A 23,379-nucleotide genomic window follows, 5' to 3' on the forward strand; every position below is an offset into this window, starting at 1 on the left:
GAGGCAAAGTTAAATAATACCATGTCTGACAACATGAGTGCAAATAACTTATTCCAGCATACCTTGGGAAGTGTCTCAGTTGGCCTTGGGTGTATAACAAACCATCCTCTCCTCATTGAATTTTTTTTCTTTTTTCTTTTTCTTTTTTTTTTTTTTTGCTTAAAATAACAACTATTTCACTTAGTTCACAATTCTGTGGACATTTCTTCAGATCTGGGCTGGCTTGTTGGTTCCATTCATATGTGTTTGTGGTCAGTTGGAGGATATGCTGGTTGAATGGATGATCTGACATGGTCTTACCCACACGTGTGGTGATTGGCAGATTGGCAACCGAAGTGATGAATGATTGGCTATCAAGCTTTGGTTTCTTTCACATGGCTTCTTACACTCCAGTAGGCTAGCATTTTTTTTTGCATTCTGTTAGCTGTTGTTTCATTGGCCAAAGCCAGTCACATGGCCAAGATAAGAACCAGAGACTACACTTAAAGATGGAGAATTCTTCCATCCCAGGGTGCAATCTGTCGCGTGCAGAATTGGGCCATGAGCACACAGAATACTCAGAATTTCAGGGACTTCCTTTGGGTTTAGGCATTTCCATTTTACATTCAATTTCTCTTCAGTACAGCTTACAATGGCAGGCTGAATCCGATTTTCATTTGTCATTTGAAAGATGATGCAGCAGGCTGAGCACAGTGGCTCACGCCTGTAATCCCAGCACTTTGGGAGGCTGAAGCGGGCAGATCACCCAACGTTAGGAGTTCGAGACCAGCCTTGCCAACATGGAGGAAATCCTGTCTCTACTAAAAACACAAAAATTAGCTGGGCGTGGTGGTGTGTGCCTGTAATCCCAGCTACTGGGGAGGCTGAGGCAGGAGAATCGCTTGAACCCAGGAGGCAGAGGTTGCAATGAGGCAAGATTGTGCCATTGCACTCCAGCCTGGGCGACAAGAGTGAAACTCCATCTCAAAAAAAAGACGATGTAGCAAACATTTTGAGTAGTACATGGAGGAGGTGATTACCAGTCCAGGTATACAGCTGTATCTATGTGATTAGTTGCATAATTTATTGCATTTACTCTTATGAATTTATAAAAATAAATGAAAAACAGAAAGATGAAGGTGTTAACGTTTGGGATAGTAAGACCATGTTTCATACATGTAATAAAATCAAGACAAGGAGTAAATTGCTTGTTGTGTATTTGGACTTGCCAAATTAGGGCATTATTTGCCATATTCATGCTGGGTCTTACAAAGATTCTTCTAATACAAATGAGACAACAATTTCAGAATACCACCCTAATGAAACCAGTTGAAAATCTTATCAGCCAAGTCTATCAGTGTAATTCTGTTAAATGGTACCATCCCAAAGACCAAGAATATGGATAAGTCATTTTCCCAAGTTGGTCAACTGGAACAGGAAATTAAGCTCTACAAAGATATGCTGACTCCTTTCCACACTCTGGCCTTCAACTGTGGTAGTGAAAATTAAATTAAGAGACCTCTTTGAAGTGGAAGCCATGTCCTTGGGAGTTGGCCTCACTCTCCATTATCACTCTCCATTTCCCATTGACCACCATCACCATTTCCCCGTTCATTTTCTGAGGCACTTTGATATGGTCCACCATGATAATGGACCACTTAAATTATGGCAATGGAAGGAGAACTAATAGACCCTGCATTATGCAAACTCCCCAAACAACAACGCAGCCTCCCTTGTCACCCACAAGACTCCTTGAGAAACCGGAGCTCAAGATAAAAAGCAACATACTTCCTCTTCTGTCAGTTCTGAGAAGCTACCAGGCTCAGCGAGAGGCAAGGACTTTTCATCTTTAGGGTAAGTAGTATCTTCCTATAGAAAATAGGAAATGTTTTACTTGTGATCCTGAATCTAAGAAAAATATTCTCATTCTGGAAACATTTTCAAGGAGGCCTCATTACTTGTCCGGTTACTTTATTTCTTGAGAGCTGCTATGACGGCTTCTATCTCACATTCATTTTTTCCACTTCTGCTTGGGCAAGGAGTGTGTGTGTTGTTATGCGATAGTGTGAAATCTGCTGGGATGCCTTATCACGCACAAAGAAGGGGGCAATGGTGCGTAAAGGGGCTTAAGGTGAACTAAAATGATCAGGATTCGAGAATAATCTAAGATGAACATAGCTTATAACGAACATGTTATAAAAAACAAGGAAAACAAGATCTAAAAAGATGAGCCAGTTTCCTAAGTCTGTAGGATGAATTAGCAGCTTTTTCATACACCTCACATCCATAATATACACATCAGCACATGTGTTTAAATGCCTGTCTCACAGTCATCGTCATTATCATGGTGGAAGGGTTTGGTGCTTTATTCATGATCAAAGCAGAGAGATTTACAGGTCAACTTTTTCAACAAGCTAGTTATGACCCACTGGAGGAGGCTGGTCGCTTTCAGTGGATGGGTCTTCTTAGGCCACTACTGTGTTCCTGTGGGGACTTCACAGGACCCTTGTTAATTCTCATTACCACTGGGTAAAAGGTCAGTCCTTAGCATGTGCCACCATGGCACCACCTTAGTGGGTAACAACCACCAAGGCAACAAGCAGAAATGAAAACAACTATAATTAGATATTATCGGTCGCTGCAAATAGTGAGTTTCTTTGTGTGTGATCCTTGGCTCAGTTCTCTGTGTCTGCCTCTCTTTCTCTCTGATGTGAAATTCTTTTCTTATAATTGGTGATGGTCAAAAGTCCTCTCCAAATCAGCATCCCTAGAGGCCTCGGCTGTTGTGAAAAATCTTACCCCCTTATTCCTTTCAAAATACTCACTTTAGTTAAACTTGTTTCAAATGAGGCCTTAGCAAAGAAACGCCCTTATCTGGACAGGGGTTCTTTTCATTGAGAATTTTCCAGTTATATTTTAGAATAGACTTTTTGAAGGATGGAGCAACACGACTCTGAAAAGAAGACAAAGGTTGAAAGAGGAAAGGTATCCAGAAAGTAATCAAGTATAACTCCACCAGCGGGACACAAGGTTTCCATGACAGAATTTGATTTCAGTGAAGTAGAGATTGCAAGTGATTGGCCTCCTGGTTCTGTATTTAAGGAAAACGTGGGTGTGGGTGTCTCTAGATAGTCTTTGGTGTCCAGTTCCTCACAGTCCTTATTATTTCCCACCAATGGCCTTATGTATTTATGTTGCATGTCTAGATCCTAGGAGACCTTGGAGTTTATGACCTTGGTGAGGTGGTTGCGCGTGGGCTTTGGACTTAAGCTGATGTCGTCCAAGTCTTAGATTTGTATTTTCCTAGCAGCACAATCTTGAGCAAATGATATCATTGTTTGGAACCTCAATTTCCTCATCTGAAGACTGAGGAGACATAAAATTATAAGACCTACATCATGGCCGGGCATGGTGGCTCACACCTGTAATCCCAGCACTTTGGGAGGCCAAGGTGGGTGGATCACCTGAGGTCAGGAGTTCCAGACCAGCCTGGCCAACGTGGCGAAACCCTATGTCTACTAAAAATACAAAAATTAGCTGGGTATGGTGATGCGCACCTGTAGTCCCAGCTACTCGGGAGGCTGAGGCAGGAGAATTGCTTGAACCCAGGAGGCAGAGGTTGTAGTGAGCTGAGATCACACCACTGGGTGACAAAGAGAGACTCCATCTCAAAAAAAAAGATAATAAAATAAAATAAAATAAAAACCGACATCATAAGATGGTTGTGGCTTTCAATAAGGGAATAGCCATATTAGCCACAAAGTTCGTAAGGCACTTGGCCCATAGTAGAAGGTCCGTAAGTGATTTTAGGAGGCAGTAATGGAAGGGATGAGAGAAGCATCTGCAGCAAAATTTGATTTGCAAGCAGGATTCCAATGCATACTATGCAGCTGGCCTGCTTAGGAATAAGTGGTTCCATGGGATGGGTCTTCTTAGGCCACTACTGTGTTCCTGTGGGGACTTCACAGGACCCTTGTTAATTCTCATCACCACTGGGTAAAAAGTCAGTCTTCAGCATGCAAAGTTGTGATTACAATTGGGGTCAGGAAAAGGACGTGAGAGATCTCCATGACCTCTGTCATCACCATCATCACCATCAGCATTACTGTCACTTCCACCATCCTTGCTACCATCACCACAACCATGCTGTCCCCCTTCACTATTACCATCACTGCCATCACCATCACTATCAGCACCATCATCACTATCATCATCATTACCACCATCACCATTACTACCACCGGCATCACCATCACCACCATTACCATCACCACCATCATTACCACCATCATCATCACCACCACCATTACCATCACCACCATCACCATTGCCACCATCATCACCACCACCATTACCATCACCACCATCACTACCACCATCATCACCACCACCATTACCATCACCACCATCATTACCACCATCATCACCACCACCATTACCATCACCACCATCACTACCACCATCATCACCACCACCATTACCATCACCACCATCACCATTGCCACCATCATCACCACCACCATTACCATCACCACCATCACCATTGCCACCATCATCACCACCACCATTACCATCACCACCATCACCATCGCCACCATCATCACCACCACCATTACCATCACCACCATCATTGCCACCATCATCACCACCACCATTACCATCACCACCATCACCATTGCCACCATCATCACCACCACCATTACCATCACCACCATCACCATTGCCACCATCATCACCACCACCATTACCATCACCACCATCACCATTGCCACCATCCCCATCACTACCATCACTATTATTACCACCACCACCATCACCATTGCCAATATCACCATCACCACTATCACCATTATTACCACCATCACCATCACCATTGACACCATCACCACCACCATCATCGCCACTGACACTATCACCATCACCACCATCACTGCTATTACCACCATCACCATCACCATTGCCACCATTCCCATCACTACCGTCACCATTATTACCACCACCACCATCACCATTGACACCATCACCACCATCACCATGATTACCACCATCACCCTTGCCACCATCACCATCACCACCATCACCATCACCACCACTTTTGCCACCATTGCTATCACCATTACTATCAAGTCCACCATCATAACCACCATCAGGACCATCACCACCACTGCCACCTTCATCACTACCTCCACCATCATTATGATCTCCACTGCCATCACCACCATTACCATCACGACCACTACTATCACATCCACTACGACCACCACCACCACTACCACCATTGTCATCCTTCCCTCTTTCCTTCACAGGTAACTTTATTCAGGACGTACCACATGCCGGCAGGTGTGAAGGGTCGTCTCACTGAATCAGCATGAAACTGTAAAATATGTGCTCTTTCTTAGCTACGTTTTGCAGATGAGAGGCTTGGAGGTAAAGTCACAACCTCAGAGCCACTAAACTAGTAGTTGTAGATTTGGGATTCAAACCCAGGTTTGCCTGTGCACCAAATTCTAAAGCCATCTAACTGTGTAGGGCCAGTATGTAACTGTGCATGAAGCATGGATAGAGAACTGCCACGTAAACACACAGGCAGCCCCAACAGATTCCAAACTCAGAGATCAAAGCAGCATGAATATATCAAAGCAGGAGTATCAAAGCAGACCTCTCAAGAACAATTTTTAAAGTCATTTTGTGGCTGGGCGCGGTGACTCATGCCTGTAATCTCAACACATTGGGAGAATGAGGTGGGTGGATCACTTGAGGTCAGGAATTCGAGACTAGCCTGGCCAACATGGTGAAACGTCTCTACTAAAAATACAAAAATTAGCTGGGTGTGGTGGCAGGTGCCTGTAATCCCAGCTGCTTGGGAGGCTGAGGCAGGAGATTCGCTTGAACCTGGGAGGTGGAGGTTGCGGTGAGCCAAGATTATGTCACTGCACTCCAGTCTGGGCGACAGAGTGAGACCCTGTCTCAAAAACAAACAAACAAAAAAAGTAATTTTGTTTCCTCTTTTATTAAAACACTTCATTATATTATTATTTTTATTGCTAAGGCAATGTACCTAATTTAGAATTACAGCTGAATAAAGAGAAATTTGAAATCACTCATACCGACATTCTTCTATTAACATTTAAAATTCTCTTACATGTGATATTATATACTTTCTTTATAACCTACATTTTGTATTGATACATAATAGTGGTACATATGTGTGAGTTACATATGATATATTTTGATACATGCATACAATGTGTAATGATAGAATCATATAACCTCCTTTTGATCCTAATGCTACGTCATAATCACTTTCTATGGGTTTTTTTGTTTTTTGTTTTTTGTTTTGAGACAAGTCTCGCTTTGTCACCCAGGCTAGAGTGTAGTGGTTTGATCTCAGGTCACTGCAGCCTCCACCTCCTGGTTCAAGTGATTCTCATGTCTCAGCCTCCCAAGTAGCTGGGATTACAGGCACTCGCCACCATGCCCGGATAATTTTGAGTTTTTAGTAGAGACGGGGTGTCACCATGTTGGTCAGGCTGGTCTCAAACTCCTGACCTCAAGTGATCCACCCGCCTCTGCCCTCCAAAGGGCTGGGATTATAGGTGTGACCCACCGCGTCCGGCCCTATGTTGTTCTAATAGCCTCCTACAATATTATTTTTTGCATGTGATATCGGATTGTTTGCGTTGCACATAATTGTTGTTTTCCTTCCTGCTTACATTTTGTGAAACTTTTCTGCAAACTACTTAAAGCATCTTCTCCATCAGTGCCTCCATCATCATTGGCAGCGCCTTTGAAAGGCTTCACATATCTGCAGAGCATATCATCTTTGCTAATGTGCACTGGAGGTTTTATCTTAAACCCCAGTTGGCCGCCGACATTACCTTAGGAGAGTGCTTTCTGCATTTTAAATTGATATCCATAGGCAAATGCTTACTACAATGCTTCTTAAAGTCTTCTTTGAAAGACTCATTTAGGCCTGGCTTGGTGGCTCACACCTATAATCCCAGCACTTTGGGAGGCCCAGGCGGGTGGATCACCAGAGGTCAGGAGTTTGAGACCAGCCTGACCAACATGGTGAAACTCTGTCTCTACTTAGAACATACAAAAATTAGCTGAGCATAGTGGCGGGGGCCTGTCATCCCAGCTACTAGGGAGGCTGAGACAGGAGAATTGCTTGAACCCCGGAGGCGGAGGTTACAGCGAGACGAGATCACGCCACTGTGCTCCAGCCTGGGTACCACGGCCAGAAAGGCTCATTTATAATGATGTCTATTACTTCCACTATTTTCTCTGTTAGAAATGATTTATGTTTTGAATAGAAAAGACCTTCACTTGGCTCAAAATTCAAAAGATAGAAGAGGATAAACTGAAAAGTCTCCTTGCCTCGGCTTCCCAGTCACTTAGTTTCTTTCTCTTTTTAAAAAATATTTTATTTTATTTTAGGCTGGGTGCAGTGGCTCACGCCTGTAATCCCAGCATTTTGGGAGGCCGAGGAGGGCCAGCCTAGCCAACATGACAAAACCCCGTCTCTACTAAAACTATAAAAAATTAGCCAGTCATAGTGGCGGGTGCCTGTTATCCCAGCTACTTGGGAGGCTGAGGTAGGAGAATCGCTTGAACCCGGGATGCAGAGGTTGCAGTGAGCCGAGATCGGGCCATTGCACTCCAGCCTGGGCAACAGAGTGAGACTCCGTCTCTAAATAAATAAATTTTACTTTATTTTTAGTCCTGGGATATATGTGCAGTACGTGTGAGTTTGTTACGTAGGTAAACATGTGCCATGGTGGTTTGCTGCACCTATCAACCCATCACCTAGGTGTTAAGCCCCGCATACATTTGTTTTCAAATGTAACGGATGCTATGAGTTTCTTAGGTACCTTCCAGGAATATTTTATGCAAATACAAAATTATCATACACATACACATGCATTTGATGCATTTATATGTTTGTACATTTGTATGTATGATTTTGTGTGTACACATATAAACACCCATACACACATGCAAATATAGATAATTGTATATAGAATGCTAACATTTGCCTAAAACAGAGGAGATAGTAGCCTTTCATATAAATATATGTGTACATATGTGTTTCTTTTTTTATTTTTTGAGATGGAGTCTTGCTCTATCACCCAGGTTAGAGGGCAGTGGCACGGTCTCAGCTCACTGCAGCCTCTACCTCCCAGATTCAAGTGATTCTCCTGCCTCAGCCTCCCCAGTAGCTGAGATTACAGGCACCTGCCACCACACCCGGCTAATTTTTGTATTGTTAGTAGAGATGGGGTTTCACCATGTTGACCAGGCTGGTCTCTAACTCCTGACCTCAGGTGATCTGCCCATCTTGTTCTCCCAACGTGCTGGGATTAAAGGCATGAGCCGCCGTGCCTGGCCTATATTATATATTTCAAAATTACCAAAAGAATAAATTTTAAAAGTTCTCATACCGAAAAACGATAGGTATGTGAGGTGATGCATATGTTAATTGTCTTGATTTAATCATTCCACAATGTCAGTTGGGCGCGGTGGCTCACGCCTGTAATCACAGCACTTTGGGAGGCCGAGGCGGGCGGATCACAAGGTCAGGAGATAGAGACCATCCTGGCTAACATGGTAAAACCCTGTCTCTACTAAAAATGCAAAACAAACTAGCCCGGCGTGGTGGCGGGAGCCTGTAGTCCCAGCTACTCCGGAGGCTGAGGCAGGAGAATGGCGTGAACTCGGGAAGCGGAGCTTGCAGTGAGCTGAGATCACGCCACTGCACTCCAGCCTAGGCGATAGAGCAGAAAAAAAAAAAAATATATTCCACAATGTCAACATAAGTCAAAACATCATATTATAGCCCATAAGCATATATAATTATTTATGAATTAAAAATTAAAAATAAATCAATGACAGCAATGTAAAAAAAAAAGAAAGAAAGAAAGAAAGAAAAAGTGAGTAGTTTGCCCAGTGGAGTTTTCCACTCTCGATCTTGCTGATTGCCATAGAACAGGATTTTAAATTCCAGCCGGATATTTCATCAGATGCATCCGTTTTTTAGCATTTGTTGAGTGATAAACTTGTTCCCTATAACCAAATGTGCTATGATCATCCTTGCAGGGTCTTTTCCTTGAGAGAGTTAACCAGAGGCAGAATTACTGGGTCAAACGAGAGGGAGAGATGAAAGGTTTTTTTTTTGTTTGTTTGTTTGTTGGTTGGTTGGTTGGTTTCCAGATGGAGTCTTGCTCTGTTGCCCAGCCTGGAGTGCAGTGGTGCGATCTCGGCTCACTGCTACGTCTGCCTTCTGGTTTCAAGCAATTCTCCTGCCTCGGCCTTACATTTTGATAAGCGTTGGCCACGTGGCTTCTGAACTTGGGACCATCAGAAATGGGATTTCATGGGGCCTATTCATTCCAGGCACTCTGACCGCGTCCTGCTTGAGAGAGATTGTTCCCGGCATCTCAGCGCTATGGGGAGCACGTGCCTCCTGGTCCTGCTCTCCGGTAAGTGGAACTAAGAACTCCTTTCCCCTCTCCTCATGCCCCTGGTATCCTCCTTCAAATCTGGCATTTTCTCCAGCATTAACTGCGTGTGCCTGTCCTGTTAGAAACTCTCATCTCGAGTCAGGCTGGGCTGCCACAAAGCAGAACCAAAACAAGGACTCGTGTGCGTAAATAGTTTATTTGGGAGGGGATCCCAGGAAAGGAGGGTGTGGGGAGGTCACACAAGGAAGGTGGAAGAGCTGCTGAAGGCGTGTTAGTGAGGGGGTTACCACTGCGGGTAGGTGGGGTGCTGTCCTGCTGGGGACCTCCAAGAGACAGTGTAAGTCCCCACATTTCTGGCCTACTCCCCAGCTGAGTGCAGTACAATGCACTCTTGCAGAGAGAGACAGAAAGTCATCTGCGGCCAGGCACGGTGGCTCACGCCTGTAATCCTAGCACTTTAGGAAGCCAAGGCAGGTGACTCACTTAAGGTCGGGAATTCGAAACCAGCCTGGCCAACACGGTGAAACCCCGTCTCTACTAAAAATACAAAAAAAAATTAGCCAGCCATGGTGTCGGATGCCTGTAATCCTAGCTACTCTGGAGGCTGAGGCAGGAGAATTGCTTGAACCCAGAAGGCAGAGGTTGCAGTGAGCCAAGATTCCGCCACTGCACTCCAGCCCTGGGTGACAGAGTGAGACTCTCCATCTCAGAAAATAAAAGAAAGAAAGAAAGAAAGGAAGAAAAAGAATGTCATCTGCATTCATAGGAACCCCCTCTGGGGTAGGCTAAAGGGTCACTTCAAATATCTGCTATATGGATTGACACTAAGGAGGTCCATGCTTGGAGCATCATAGCTCAGTAACTTACAACCTAGACCTTCCCACCCTGTCCTTTGGAATTTAGGGTCTTAGAGATAAGAAAAAGAAATCTCCGTAGGAGGCATCAGATACAGTTTAAGGACGGAAGGTTTGTTAGGAGACCTTACAGGTAAGTGATGTTCCATACTGTATGTAAGGGGTGGGCACATTTTTTTCTGTAAAGGGACAGATAGTTTGTATTTCAGTCTGTGGGCCATATGGCCTCTGCCTTAACTACTCAATTCAGCTGTTCCAGCCCTAAAGCATCCATAGGCCTTATGGAAATGAATGGATGTGGCTGTGTGTCAATAAAACTTTATTTACAGACGTAAGCAGCTAAAATTCGTATCTTTTTCATGGCCATTAAGTATTATTCTTCTTTTGATTTTTTTCAACCATTTAAAATGTTTTATGTAAAAAATATAAAAGTCATCTCAACTCATAGGTCCAGTTTGCTGACCCCTACCCTATGGGAATCAAGTGATATTTCTCTCTGAAAAAAACAAAAATGATTCACAGGAAAATTGGTGTTGAGTGTTTTGGCTCAGAAAAATGGCCCTGTCAGCCAGGCGTGGTGGCTCACGGCTGTAATCCCAGCACTTTGGGAGGCCGAGGTGGGCAGATCACGAGGTCAGGAGTTCGAGAGTAGCCTGGCCAACATGGTGAAACCCCATCTCTACTAAAAATGCAAAAATTAGCCAGGCGTGGTGGCGCGTGCCTGTAATCCCAGCTACTTGGGAGGCTGAGGCAAGAGAATTGCTTGAACCTGGGAGGCAGAGGTTACAGTGAGCTGAGATCGCGCCACTGCACTCTAGCCCGGGAGACAGAGCAAGACTCCGTCTCAATAAAAAAGAAACAAAAACAAAACAAAGCAAAATGTCATAAGAGATAACCTAATATTATAAATCTTTAAACATAATGTTTTCATCAGTATGCATGATATTGAAAATAGCATGCATGATATTGAAAATAGTAAATACAATGGGTGAGATAGGAGCAGGTGACTTTATCTTGGCCAGGTACCTTGCCTTGTTCTTTGATAACTCGAATGGACCATGAGCATGACCCAAATCCAATCTCCGAGGTATTATTTGCCATGCTTACACCATCTCGGGGCTGGCATCGTTCACAGAAGCACATGCCTCCGTATTTTAGCAAATGGTTCCCGCAGAACCACCTTGCAACGGAAGGAATAGGAAAAAAATTCCTTCTTCAAGTGCCTGGTCATTCCAAGCGTATTTGCCTTAAGGGAGTGATGTTAGATAATCCAGGAAGAAATAGGTGCAGAAGCTTTCTGCATTTCTGAGTTCATCCCCAGTGTATGTATTTAACTTTAGTCTAACAACATGGCAGCAGGAAGAGATCATCTTCAAATCATCATTATCCATTCCACATTTTTCAAAATATCTGAACTCCCAGGATTCTCATGCCCCATGAATATTCAAATCTCCTCATACCTCAGAGGAAACCCTATTTCCTAAGGATTAAACCTACACTGTCGTCAGCCGGGCATGGCTACTGAGCACTCAGAATGAGTCTAGTCCAAACGGACATGTACCGTCTGTACAACATGCATACCAGATTTCAAAGACCTAATAAACACATATAAATTTAAATAATGGACGAATTATTTATTGCATATTGATTGTGTATTGGAATGGTAATGTATTTCAACTACATTGAACTAAAAAAATTATCAAAATTAATTTCAAGTGTTTCTCTTTGCTTTTTAAAAATGTGGCTAATAGATGGCCAGGTGTGGTGGCTCACACCTATAATCCCAGCACTTTGGGAGGCCGAGGCATGCAAATCAGTTGAGGTCATGAGTTTGAGACGAGCCTGGCCAATATGGTAGAGCCCCATCTCTACTAAAAATACAAAAATTATCCAGGCATGGTGGCAGGTGCCTGTAATCCCAGCTACTCGGGAGGCTGAGGCGGGAGAATTGCTTGAACCCGGGAGCTGGAGGTTGCAGTGAGTCGAAAACATGCCGTTACAATCCAGCCTGGGCAACAGAGCAAAACTCTGTCTCAAAAGACAAAAAAAAATGTTGCTAATGGAAAATTTAAAAGGACCTACAGGGTTTCCGTTTATATTTTTCTTGAACAGTGTGTGGTTTGAGGTCCGGACTGATATTAAAATAAACTGTTGAGGCCGGGCGCAGTGGCTCAAGCCTATAATCCCAGCACTTTGGGAGGCCGAGACGGGCGGATCACGAGGTCAGGAGATCGAGACCATCCTGGCTAACACAGTGAAACCCCGTTTCTACTAAAAAATACAAAAAACTAGCCGGGCGGGGTGGCGGGCGCCTGTAGTCCCAGCTACTCGGGAGGCTGAGGCAGGAGAATGGCGTAAACCCGGGAGGCGGAGCTTGCAGTGAGCTGAGATCCGGCCACTGTACTCCAGCCTGGGTGACAGAGCGAGACTCCGTCTCAAAAAAAAACAAAAAACAAAAAACAAAAATAAACTGTTGAATATAGAAAGGAGATTGCCAACTTGGTCTTTTGGTGCTAGGACATAGAGAAGAAGCTGAATTCGCTGCTGGGTTTTCTGAAATTGGGAAACACAGCTCCAATCAGATGCACTTCCCATACTTTAGAAGGATATGATGTCCAAATCTGTGACTCTTGTGTTTATAACCTGCCTGGAAGACGCTATGGTAAAGCTTGCACGTGTGACTGGGCAAAGAGTTAGGGTTAGTCGCCCCTAACTCACCCAGCCTTCAGCCAAGCAGAGTCCAGGGGATCCCCGTCTGAATGATCCCCTCCTCTCTCTGTTCCAGGTCTCATTGTCTTACTGGTTCTGCCAGGATCAGAAGCCAAGAATTCTGGAGGTGAGTCTATTCATAGCCAAAGGCCAGAGGAAAGGAAATTGGGATCTGGAAGCTTCCTTCAGAGAAGGGAAGGAGCTTTTTTCAAGAGACAGAGCGTGGAGTCTCTGGCACTTCCTTCTGGCTCCTTGGAGATCCCAAGAGCTGTTTTCCCATCTCCATTATCACCATCATCTGCATTTACATAGCAAAGCACATCACTTATACCATCTCAGTTAATCCCCATGACACTCCTACAAAGACATTATCCCCGTTTGATCAAGGGTCCTCCAGAAAAGTAGCTGGCTCAAGGTCACATGGCTGGTGGATGCTAGACTCTCCTCTTTCTTTCCCCAAGCCTGTGTCTTGAGTCATTCCAGGAAATACTTTGCCTTCACCACAAGCCATTGCTTGGGTTCCCCCAGAAGCAGACCCTGAGAGCAACTCGTTGTTCTGGGAGGGAATCCTAGGAGGCACCAGCTGGGAGTGGGCAGTGGCATAGGAAGGGGAGGAGCTCATATAGGATCTTTATCAAACAAATTACATGTGGGCAGCTGGAGTTTAATCCCTGAGGGCAGCTGTTGGGTGTGGCATGGAGCAGGCACCTCATACCCCTCAATGGGTAAGGAAGCTATTGATTATTACTATGTTCTAAATTGTGGTAAAACGTAGCTTTTTAACCATTGTCAAGGGTACAGGTCAATGTCATTCAACATTTGCACGGCTATGCAGCCATCACCGCCATCCACCCACAGTGTTCTTTCTAGTTGCAGAACTGAAACTCTGTGTCTATGAAACATGAACTCCCCATTCCTGCTCCCCAAGGCCCTGGCACCCACCGTTCTACTTTCTGTCTCTATGAATCCAGCGACTCTGGGCATCTCATAGGAGTGGAATCATACATTGTTTGACGCTTTGTCCTGGCTTATTTCACGGAGCATAATATTCCCCAAGGTTCATTTATGGTGTAGCATGTGTCAGAATTCCATTTCTTTTTTTTTTTTCTTTCTTTTTTTGAGACCGAGTTTCGCTCTTGTTGCCCAGGCTGGGGTGCAATGGTACAATCTCGGCTCACTGCAACCTCAGCCTCCTGGGTTCAAGCGATTCTTCTACCTCAGCCTTCCAAGTAGCTGGGATTATAGGCGTGCACCACCATGCCCAGCTAATTTTTTTGTTTGTTTGTTTGCATTTAGTAGAGACGAGGTTTCACCATGTTGGTCAGGCTGGTCTCAAACTCCTGACCTCAGGTGATCCACCCACCTCAGCCTCCCAAAGTGCTGGGATTACAGGCGTGTGAGCCACCATGCCTGGCCAGAATTTCCTTCTTTCTAAAGGCTGAATAACATACTATTGTGTGGATGGACCGCATTTTGTTCATTCATTTATTCATTCATGGGCACCTGGATTACATACAACATTTGGCTATTATGAATAATGCTGATATGAACATGAGTGGACAAATATCTCTTCTATACTCTGCTTTTGATTCCTTTGAGTATATTCCCAGAAGTGTGATTGCTGGATCATATGGTAAGATCATATGGTAATTTCGATTTAGAATTTTTTGAGGAATTGCCATACTGTTTCTCATAGACAAGGCATCATTTTACATTTCTACCAGCAGTGCACAAGGGTTCCATTTTCTCTATGTTCTCACCAACACTTGCTATTTTGTGTTGTTTTTAAAATAATAATGAAATTGGCTTTTTAAAAATTTTAGATGGAGTCTCGCTCTGTCGCCCAGGCTGGAGAGCAGTGGTGCAATCTTGGCTCACTGCAAGCTCCACCTCCCAGGTTCACGCCATTCTCCTTCCTCAGCCTCCCGAGTAGCTGGGACTACAGGCGCCCGCCACCATGCCCAGCTATTTTTTTTTTTTTTTTCAGTAGAGACGGGGTTTCACCATATTAGCCAGGATGGTCTCAATTTCCTGACCTCGTGATCCACCTGCCTCAGCCTCCCAAAGTGCTGGGATTACAGGCGTGAACCATTGCGCCCGGCAAAAATTGGCTTTTTTTTTCTTTTTCTTTTTTTAAATGCACTATCTTCTACCAATCATTGATAAAGGGAGCCACTTATGAGAGGAAAGGCATTGTTAACCTGCCATGTGATGAACAAAGAGAATTCTGGTAGCGAGGGTGAGCCCTCAAGGAAAGAAAAACAGGTGCTGGCATTTGGAGGTTCACCCATCTGGCAAAAGTGGTGTTGGTGGCAGAAGTGGGACATGGTTGGGCACTGTGTGCCCCTGTGTTCAGCAAAGGTCTGGGTGCCAAAAGGATGCCAACAGAACTATTCCCAACATGGCATTCTTCTGACTGCAGCATTGATACAGGGTAGATGCATACTGAATATTTCTTAGACGAATGAATGGATTCTGTTTCTCTGCAGCTTTCTGTCCTCCATGCCCTAAATATGCCAAGTGCCACAACAGCACCCACTGCACCTGTGAACACGGCTTTTGGGCCAGGTCTGGCAGGACATACTTTCATGAGTCCTCTGAGACGTGTGAAGGTAAAAATATTAACGGGGTTTTAATTTAATCTCTCATTAGTGATAACTATTCTGTTCCATGTGTCCTCTGCCCAAAACACATAAACCCATAGCCCAAACAAAACTCGTCTCTCTTCGGCAGACTATTTGATAAAGTACAGCCGTCGGCCAGGTGTGCTTGTCCCTGAGTCCTTCAGATGGAGAGCACAAGTATAAATCTGTGGTCCAGAGCACATTTTGTCTGTAGGACCTTTGCTTGAGCCTCAGCTCTGGTCCATTCAGCAGAGAAGGCTGATGTGGTTGGGAGCGGCAAGACACATAAACATTGCATAAGCCAGGATTTTTTTTCTTTCTTTTTTTTTTTTTTTTTTTTTGAGATGGAGTCTCGCTCTGTTGCCCAGGATGGAGTGCAGCAGCACAATCTCGGCTCACTGCAAGCTCTGCCTCCCAGGTTCACGCCATTCTCCTGCCTCAGCCTCCCGAGTAGCTGGGACTACAGGCGCCCACCACCATGCCAGGCTAATTTTTTGTGTTTTTAGTAGAGACGGCGTTTCACCATGTTAGCCAGGATAGTTTCGATTTCCTGACCTTGTGATCCGCCCGCTTCAAGCCTCCCAAAGTGCTGGGATGACAGGTGTGAGCCACCAGGCCTGGCCTTGTTTTTTGAGTCAGAGTCTTACTCTGTCACCCAGACTGGAGTGCAATGGCGCGATCTCAACTCACTGCAACCTCCGCCTCCTGGGTTCAAGCAATTCTCCTGCTTCAGCCTCCTGAGTAGCTGGGATTACAGGCACACACCATAACGCCCAGCAATTTTTGTATTTTTAGTAGAGACAGGGTTTCACCATGTTGGCCAGGCTGGTCTTGAACTCCTGACCTCATGTGATCCACCCGCCTCAGCCTCCCAAAGTGCTGGGATTACAGGCATGAGCCACCACGCCCGGACTTCCTCATCTCTCTCAAGCTTTTCTTTTTTTTTTTTTTTTTTTTTTGTGACGGAGTCTCACTCTGTGGCCCAGGCTGGAGTGCAGTGGCCGGATCTCGGCTCACTGCAAGCTCTGCCTCCCGGGTTTACACCATTCTCCTGCCTCAGCCTCCCGAGTAGCTGGGACCACAGGCACCCGCCACCTCGCCCGGCTAGTTTTTTGTATTTTTTAGTAGAGACGGGGTTTCACCGTGTTAGCCAGGATGGTCTCGATCTCCTGACCTCATGATCCACCCGTCTCGGCCTCCCAAAGTGCTGGGATTACAGGCTTGAGCCACCGCGCCTGGCCAAGCTTTTCTAATAGTGTGTTAACTTACCCTATGTTTATTACCCTGCTATGCACTATGTGTGTTAAATTGATTTAGCAAATGGTGTGACTTAAAAACAACATTAAAAACAACATTCCATCCTTATTCTAGTGATTTGATATGTCACCTTTACCATGTTCTAAAGCTCCATAGGTACTTGGGTCTATGTCTGGACTTCTAGTCTATTCCATTAGTCTATTTTTATTTATGCATGCATCAGTACCTCTTTGTTTAGTTGCAGCTTTATACTTTGTCTTAATGTCTGGTTCCCACCTTGTAGGTTTTTTCTGGCTGCACCTGCATGATAGCAACAATTTGTCTCTCACCTCATAAAATATACATGTAGATTTTTAAAAATTGGAATTGCATTGGATTTATAAATTAACTTAGGGAGAACATTGATGGACAATGGTTGGGCAATAAAGATATCATGGGCAAGGGAAATGGTATAATTCTATGAAAATGAAAGCAACACTTTCTCTTGATTCACAGATATTAATGAATGTGAGACCGGACTGGCAAAGTGCAAGTATGAAGCTTATTGTAAAAATAAAATTGGAGGTTACATCTGTAGCTGTTGGGTAAAACATCCTGTCCTCAACTGGCTGGCTAGTTTTATAGGTTATAATCATCCAGATTGTTATGGTAAGAACCTCCAAATACTATTTTCACTGAAAAATGATGGGGACTTGGGGGAAACTGAGAGATTCTCTAATTTTAGGCCAGGGTAAGAGAGTAAAGCTCCATCCTAACCCTCATCCCTCATTGCTTTGTTGTCTTTGATGATATTTTCCAAGATGGTGTCATCCAAGCCTTGGCATCAATAACCATCTCTATATAGATGCTTCCAAATGTATATGTCCAATACAGGTCTGTTTCCCGAGCTTCCAAAAGGGCACCTTTAAATTTCTTCTGAATTCCTCTATTTATTCATATCTCACTCATCTTAAATTCAATGTTTATGTCTATCTACCTATCTACTAAATCTGATGAATTCACACTGATACCTCTGGTTCCAGTTCAACATCAAGGCTTGTTGGAAACTTCCCTCTTTCCTTGTTTGTAACTTCCTTCTCCAACAATGAGAAACCCGTCTCTCACTATCCACAATTTATTTATTTGTTTAATTCCAGCATTATTTCACGTTTTGGGTAAGAGAGATTGGATTTAAGTGCTAACTCTTCCACTTATCATCTGGCTTTCAGTTAATGACTTAATTTCTATGTACCTCATCTTTAAATGGGAGTAGTAATATTAATAGTATCTACTGTGTCAGTTACATGTTGCTGCATAACAAGTTACTCCCAAATTTAGTGGCCTAAAACAACACATATGTATTGTTTCATAGTTTCTTTGGGTTAGGGATCTAAGTATGGCTTAGCTGGGTCTTTTGCTTCTGGGTCTATCACAGTTGCAACTGAGGTTTTGTCCAGGCTGTGGTTTCATCTGGAGACTCGACTGGAGCAGGTTCTGCTTCCAAGCTACTCACAAGGTTGCTGGGAGAATTTAGTTCCTTCAGAGCTGGTGGACTGAAACCCTCAGTTCATTTCTGGTGCTTGGTGGGAGGCAGCCTTTAGTTTCTAGATATGTGGGTCTCTACAGCTTGCTTTGTTATGGCAAACACATTAGAATAGCCAGAAAGAGAGCATGAATAAGACAGGAGTCATAGTCTTTTATAACCCACTCTCAGAAGTGACATCCTATCACGTTTGCTATATTCTGTTCCTTAGAAATGAGTCACTGAGTCCAGTCCACAGTCAAGGGGGGATTACCCAAGGATGTGAATGCCAAGAGGCAGGGATTATTTGCAGCCATTTCTCAATCCTTCTTACTGGACTGAATAGTGTTCTCCCCAAATTGATTCCACCTGGAAGCTGTGAATATGATCTTATCTGGAAATAGGGTATTTGTAGATGTAATAAGTCAAGATGCAGTTATACGAGATCAAAGTGGACCCTGAATCCTACATGATTGGTGTCCTTACAAGATGAAGAGTATTTGGACACAGAGACACACACAGAGGGAAGATGGCCATGTGAAGACAGAGGTGAAGATTGGAGTTATGCTACCAAAGGGCAAGGAATGTCAGAGACTGATGGCAACCACCAGAGGCTGGAAGAGGCAGGGCACGGTGTTTCCCTGGAGCCTTCAGAGGGAGCATGGTCTTGCTGGCACCTTGATTTGGACTTCTGGCCTCCAGAACTATGAGACAATACATTTCTATTGCTTTAAGCCACCCAATTTGTGTCGCTATATTATGGCAACCCCAGGAAATTAATACACTTTACCTATTCATTATTATTATTTTTTAGATGGGGTCTCACTTTGTTACCAGGCTGGAGTGCAGTGGTGTGATCTTGGCTCACTGCAACCTCTGCCTCCCAGGCTCAAGCAATCCTCCCACCTCAGCCTCCTGAGTAGCTGGGACCACAGGCATTTGCCACCACACCTGGCTAATTTTTGCATTTTTTGTAGAGACAGGGTTTCACAATGTTGCCCGCACTGGTCTGGAACTCCTGACCTTAAATGATCCACCCGTCTTGGCCTCCCAAAGTGCTAGGATTACAGGCGTGAGCCACTGCACCCAGCCCCTACTCATTATTAATGTATGTGAAATACTTAACAGTCCTAGGCACCTAGGAAGAGTCAGTTAATACTGGTTATTATGCTATATGTGCCTTTTCTACAACTTTCTGTGTTCCTTGAAATGAGATAATATATATGAAGGCACTTTATATACTGCGATGTGTAGACAACTGCTTCTATATTATTAAGTCAATTAACACTGATTTCTTGCATGTCACCCTGATGTGTTGGGATCCTCTGCTATATACTCCCACACCATCGTGTCCTATTTATTATTGATTGATTGATTGATTTTGGGAAGTCCTGTTTTATTTTATTTTAGGTTTGGGTGTGGTATATGTGCAGGTTTGTTGCGTGGGTAAATTGCGTGTCTCTGGGGTTTGGTGTATGAATGTTTCTATCACCCCAGTAGTGGGCAGAGTACCCAATCAGTAGCTCTTCAGCCCTCGCCAGCCTCCCACCCTCTCCCTCTAGTAGTCCCCAGTGTCTATAGTTCCCATCTTTTCGTCCACATGTCATGTTCTATTTATTAAGAGCATCCCTTGCAATTGCTTTATTTATTCATAATAACTTGCTTAATGACTTTCATGCCAAACTTCAGATTCCACAAGGGGACACCTTTGTTTCTTTTCCTAGCCTATATCCATATATTTCAGCATTGTGCTTGGTTTCGAGTAGGTGCTCAATAAATAGGGTTGACTAAAGTAATGGGTTGGTGCAACAGTAATGGCGGTTTTTGCCATTACTTTCAATAGCAAAGATTGCCATGACTTTTGCACCAACTCAATATGGAACTAGAAGCCCCATTCTAATTCTCTTTTATAATTCTACTGTGCAATACTTTTTAGGCTTCTTAGAGGGGAATTAGGATGGGCTGCGGAAGTATTAGGGAAATACTCAGCTTGAGGGTGATTGGAAGAAGGGATGTAAGCAGGGTGTATTTTCTCCCACATCTCTTTCAATGACATCTTTTCTTTCACAGAGGACAATAGTCAAGGGACAAAGACAAAAGTGGATATTTGGGTGAGTGGGGGTGAAGCCTGGATTTGGGAAACTGCTAGTATGTATAACTATGTCATTCTCCTACCCAAACATTAACATGTCTTCCTGTGATTTTTAGGGCTGGGTAGTTCTATCCAGAGGTAATTTTGTCCTCCATTCCAAGGTTATCTGTCAATGTCTGGGGACACTTTTGGTTGTCATACCTTAGGGGTGATGTGTGTGGCTGGCATCTGGTGGATAGAGACCAGGGAAACAGCTCAACGTCCTACAGTGCCTGGGACAGCCTCCCACAATTAAGAAGTTCCTGGTGCCACATGTCCATAGAGAAAGAGAAATACAAGGGTAGGGGGAAAGTGCCTCAGCTGTCATTCAAAGACCTACATCAAGCACCTAGATTCTCAATGCCACACGCATCTTGTAGCACCTTAATAAATATTGTTGCCTTCTGGGCTCCCCACTCCAACACTTGTGCGTATTCCTTATTTCTTACATTTCAGTGAGAGTCAATCTAATTAGCTTTATTTTTTTGAAGGAAAATCTGAGAAGAAATGGAAGCAGAGAGGACATTGCAAGAGCGGCTACTCAACTAATTCAGAGCGTGGAGTTGAAGATCTGGAATGCCAGTTTTGCTTCTCCAGGAAAGGGTCGAATTTCTGACTTAGATGTAGGTAAGAGAGGCTGAATAGAGTACCACCCTCCGTAAAGACCATTAAGAGGTCTGGGTCCTGGCTTTGCCAGGGTTTCTGAATGATGAAATCTGTGGGTTTCCAGGATCATAGACCCTCTACACCAACATTCTACATGACAAGGACTCTGTTTTCAAAAATGCAAATTCAAGGGACAGGAGAATAAACCAGCTCTCTTCTTCTTTTCAGCTTCCCTTGGTATGACGGAAAGTATTTAAGAGCATATTCGCCATGCCTCCATGGCTAGAGGATAGAAAAAACCTCGGTTATTTTCCTACTCTACTCTCACATAGTAACAAGAACACAGAATACTTCATCTCTGGTCACCAAAATACGTGTGGGCTTGTTTTCCACCCTGACCGCACAGTTCTCCAGTGGATACCAGCTGGGTGTTCTAGAATTCAATTATGACATTATCTGACATTCTCTACCAAAGATAGTGTCAGATCCCATAGGCTGCAGGCTTAATCCCACAAAAGTGTTCTTCACCTCAAATGCCAGTCTCAAGTTCTAGGTTGTAACCTGTACGTCCGACTGACAGGCTATACATTAGAGTCCCATGACCCCTTCCTTGGGTTTGAGTAATTTGCTAGAGTGACTCACTTAACTTAGGAAAGCACTTGACTTACATTTATCCATTTATTAAAAATATATTACAAATGGGCTGGGTGTGATGAGTTATGCCTGTATTCCCAGCACTTTGGGAGGCTGAAGTAAGTGGATCGCCTGAGGTCAGGAGTTCAAGACCAGCCTGGCCAACATGGCAAAACCCCATCTCTACTAAAAAAAAAAAAAAAAAAGTATCTGGGCGTGGTGTTGTGCGCCTGTAATCCCAGCTTCCCAGGGGGCTGAGGCAGGAGAATTGCTTGAACCCAGGAGGTGGAGGTTGCAATGAACTGAGATCGCACCATTGCACTCAAGCCTGGGCAAGAGAGCAAGACTCTATCTCTCTCTCTATATATATAAAATAATATTTAAAATATAAATATATATTTATAAATACTATATATATATATATATAAATAAAACAAATGATACAGATGAACAGCCAGATGGAAGAGACGCACAGGGCAAAGCATGGGAGAAGAGGTGCAGAGCTTCTAAGCCCCCTTTAGGGGTGCCACCCCGAGGACCCACACATTTTAAGCTATCTAGAATCTCCTAGACAGCTTAACAAATCTTTTGGATTTGTAGGGAGGATTCATTAGTTAGCCATGATTGGGTACATTATTGGCCATTGATATCAACTCAACATTCAGCCTCCCTCCTCTTCCTGTATCTGGGATGGGGGTGAAACTGAAAGTTCCAACCCTTTAATCTCCCGATTGGTTTCCTTGGCAACCACCCCCATCCTGAGGCTCTCCAGGAGCTGGCTAAGAGTCACCACATTAGAATAAAAGATGTTTCTATAACCAAGAAAATACAAAGGATTTGAGTTGAGTCACATGCTCCTGTCACTCAGGAAATTACAGTGGTCTTAGGGGCTATATGTCAGCAACTTGAGTCCAAGACCAAATATTAGAACAAGAGATTTTCCTAGTGTTCCTACTGCTCAGGAAATGCTAAGGGTTTTAGGAACTCTATATCAGGAACTGCGGTTTCTTCCTAACCTCTGTATCTGTTAATCATTTCAAAGAATCAATTTTTGGCTTTGTTGATCATTTATATTATTATTCCATTTCCTTTTTCTTTAATTTTCTGTATTATTTCTTTCCTTTTACTTCCTTTGGGTCGAACTTGCTTTTCATTTTCTAACTTATTGACTTAGTAATTTGATTACTAATTTTAAACCATTCTCCTTTCCCAATATATGTATTTAAAGCTTAAAACTTAGCTATAAATTAGAGCTATATATTTCCCTCCAAGCACACCTTTAACTGCATCCTGCAAGTTTTCATATACTGGGCTTTCATTATCATTTAGATCAAAATATTAAAACATTTCCTATGTAATTTATCATTTAACTCATGGTTTATTTAGAAGTATGTTGCTGAATTACCAAATATTTGTAGCTTTTTAGGGTTTCCTTGTGTTAATGGCCTCATTTAATTTATTGTGGGTTTTAATTAAGAAAGGATGTTGAACTTCATCAAATGCTTTTTCTACCTCAATTGAGATGATCATTTTATCATCAATTGAGATGGCTTTTATCTTTCATTCTGTTAATGTGATAAATCCTATTGATTGATTTACATATGTTAAACCACACTTGCTT

At 43.6% G+C, this 23,379-nt stretch overlaps 1 protein-coding gene across 1 annotated transcript in view; it reads left to right on the forward strand.

The window, feature by feature from the left end:
* Nucleotides 1-1,782: 1,782 nt before the first annotated feature.
* The window catches only part of LOC117073975 (putative adhesion G protein-coupled receptor E4P), a 46,595-nt gene continuing 24,998 nt past the window's right edge, over nt 1,783-23,379 (forward strand). The window contains exons 1-7 of the mRNA XM_033195159.1: nt 1,783-1,833; nt 9,376-9,461; nt 13,083-13,133; nt 15,496-15,618; nt 17,383-17,535; nt 20,459-20,499; nt 21,011-21,146. Coding sequence (XP_033051050.1) covers nt 9,428-9,461; nt 13,083-13,133; nt 15,496-15,618; nt 17,383-17,535; nt 20,459-20,499; nt 21,011-21,146 — 538 coding nt within the window. The 5' untranslated portion in view covers nt 1,783-1,833; nt 9,376-9,427. The remainder of the gene's footprint in view (nt 1,834-9,375; nt 9,462-13,082; nt 13,134-15,495; nt 15,619-17,382; nt 17,536-20,458; nt 20,500-21,010; nt 21,147-23,379) is intronic.

This window comes from Trachypithecus francoisi, unplaced genomic scaffold (assembly GCF_009764315.1).
Source record: "Trachypithecus francoisi isolate TF-2019V2 unplaced genomic scaffold, Tfra_2.0 Lachesis_group5, whole genome shotgun sequence".
In the NCBI taxonomy this organism is placed as follows: Eukaryota; Metazoa; Chordata; class Mammalia; order Primates; family Cercopithecidae; genus Trachypithecus; species Trachypithecus francoisi.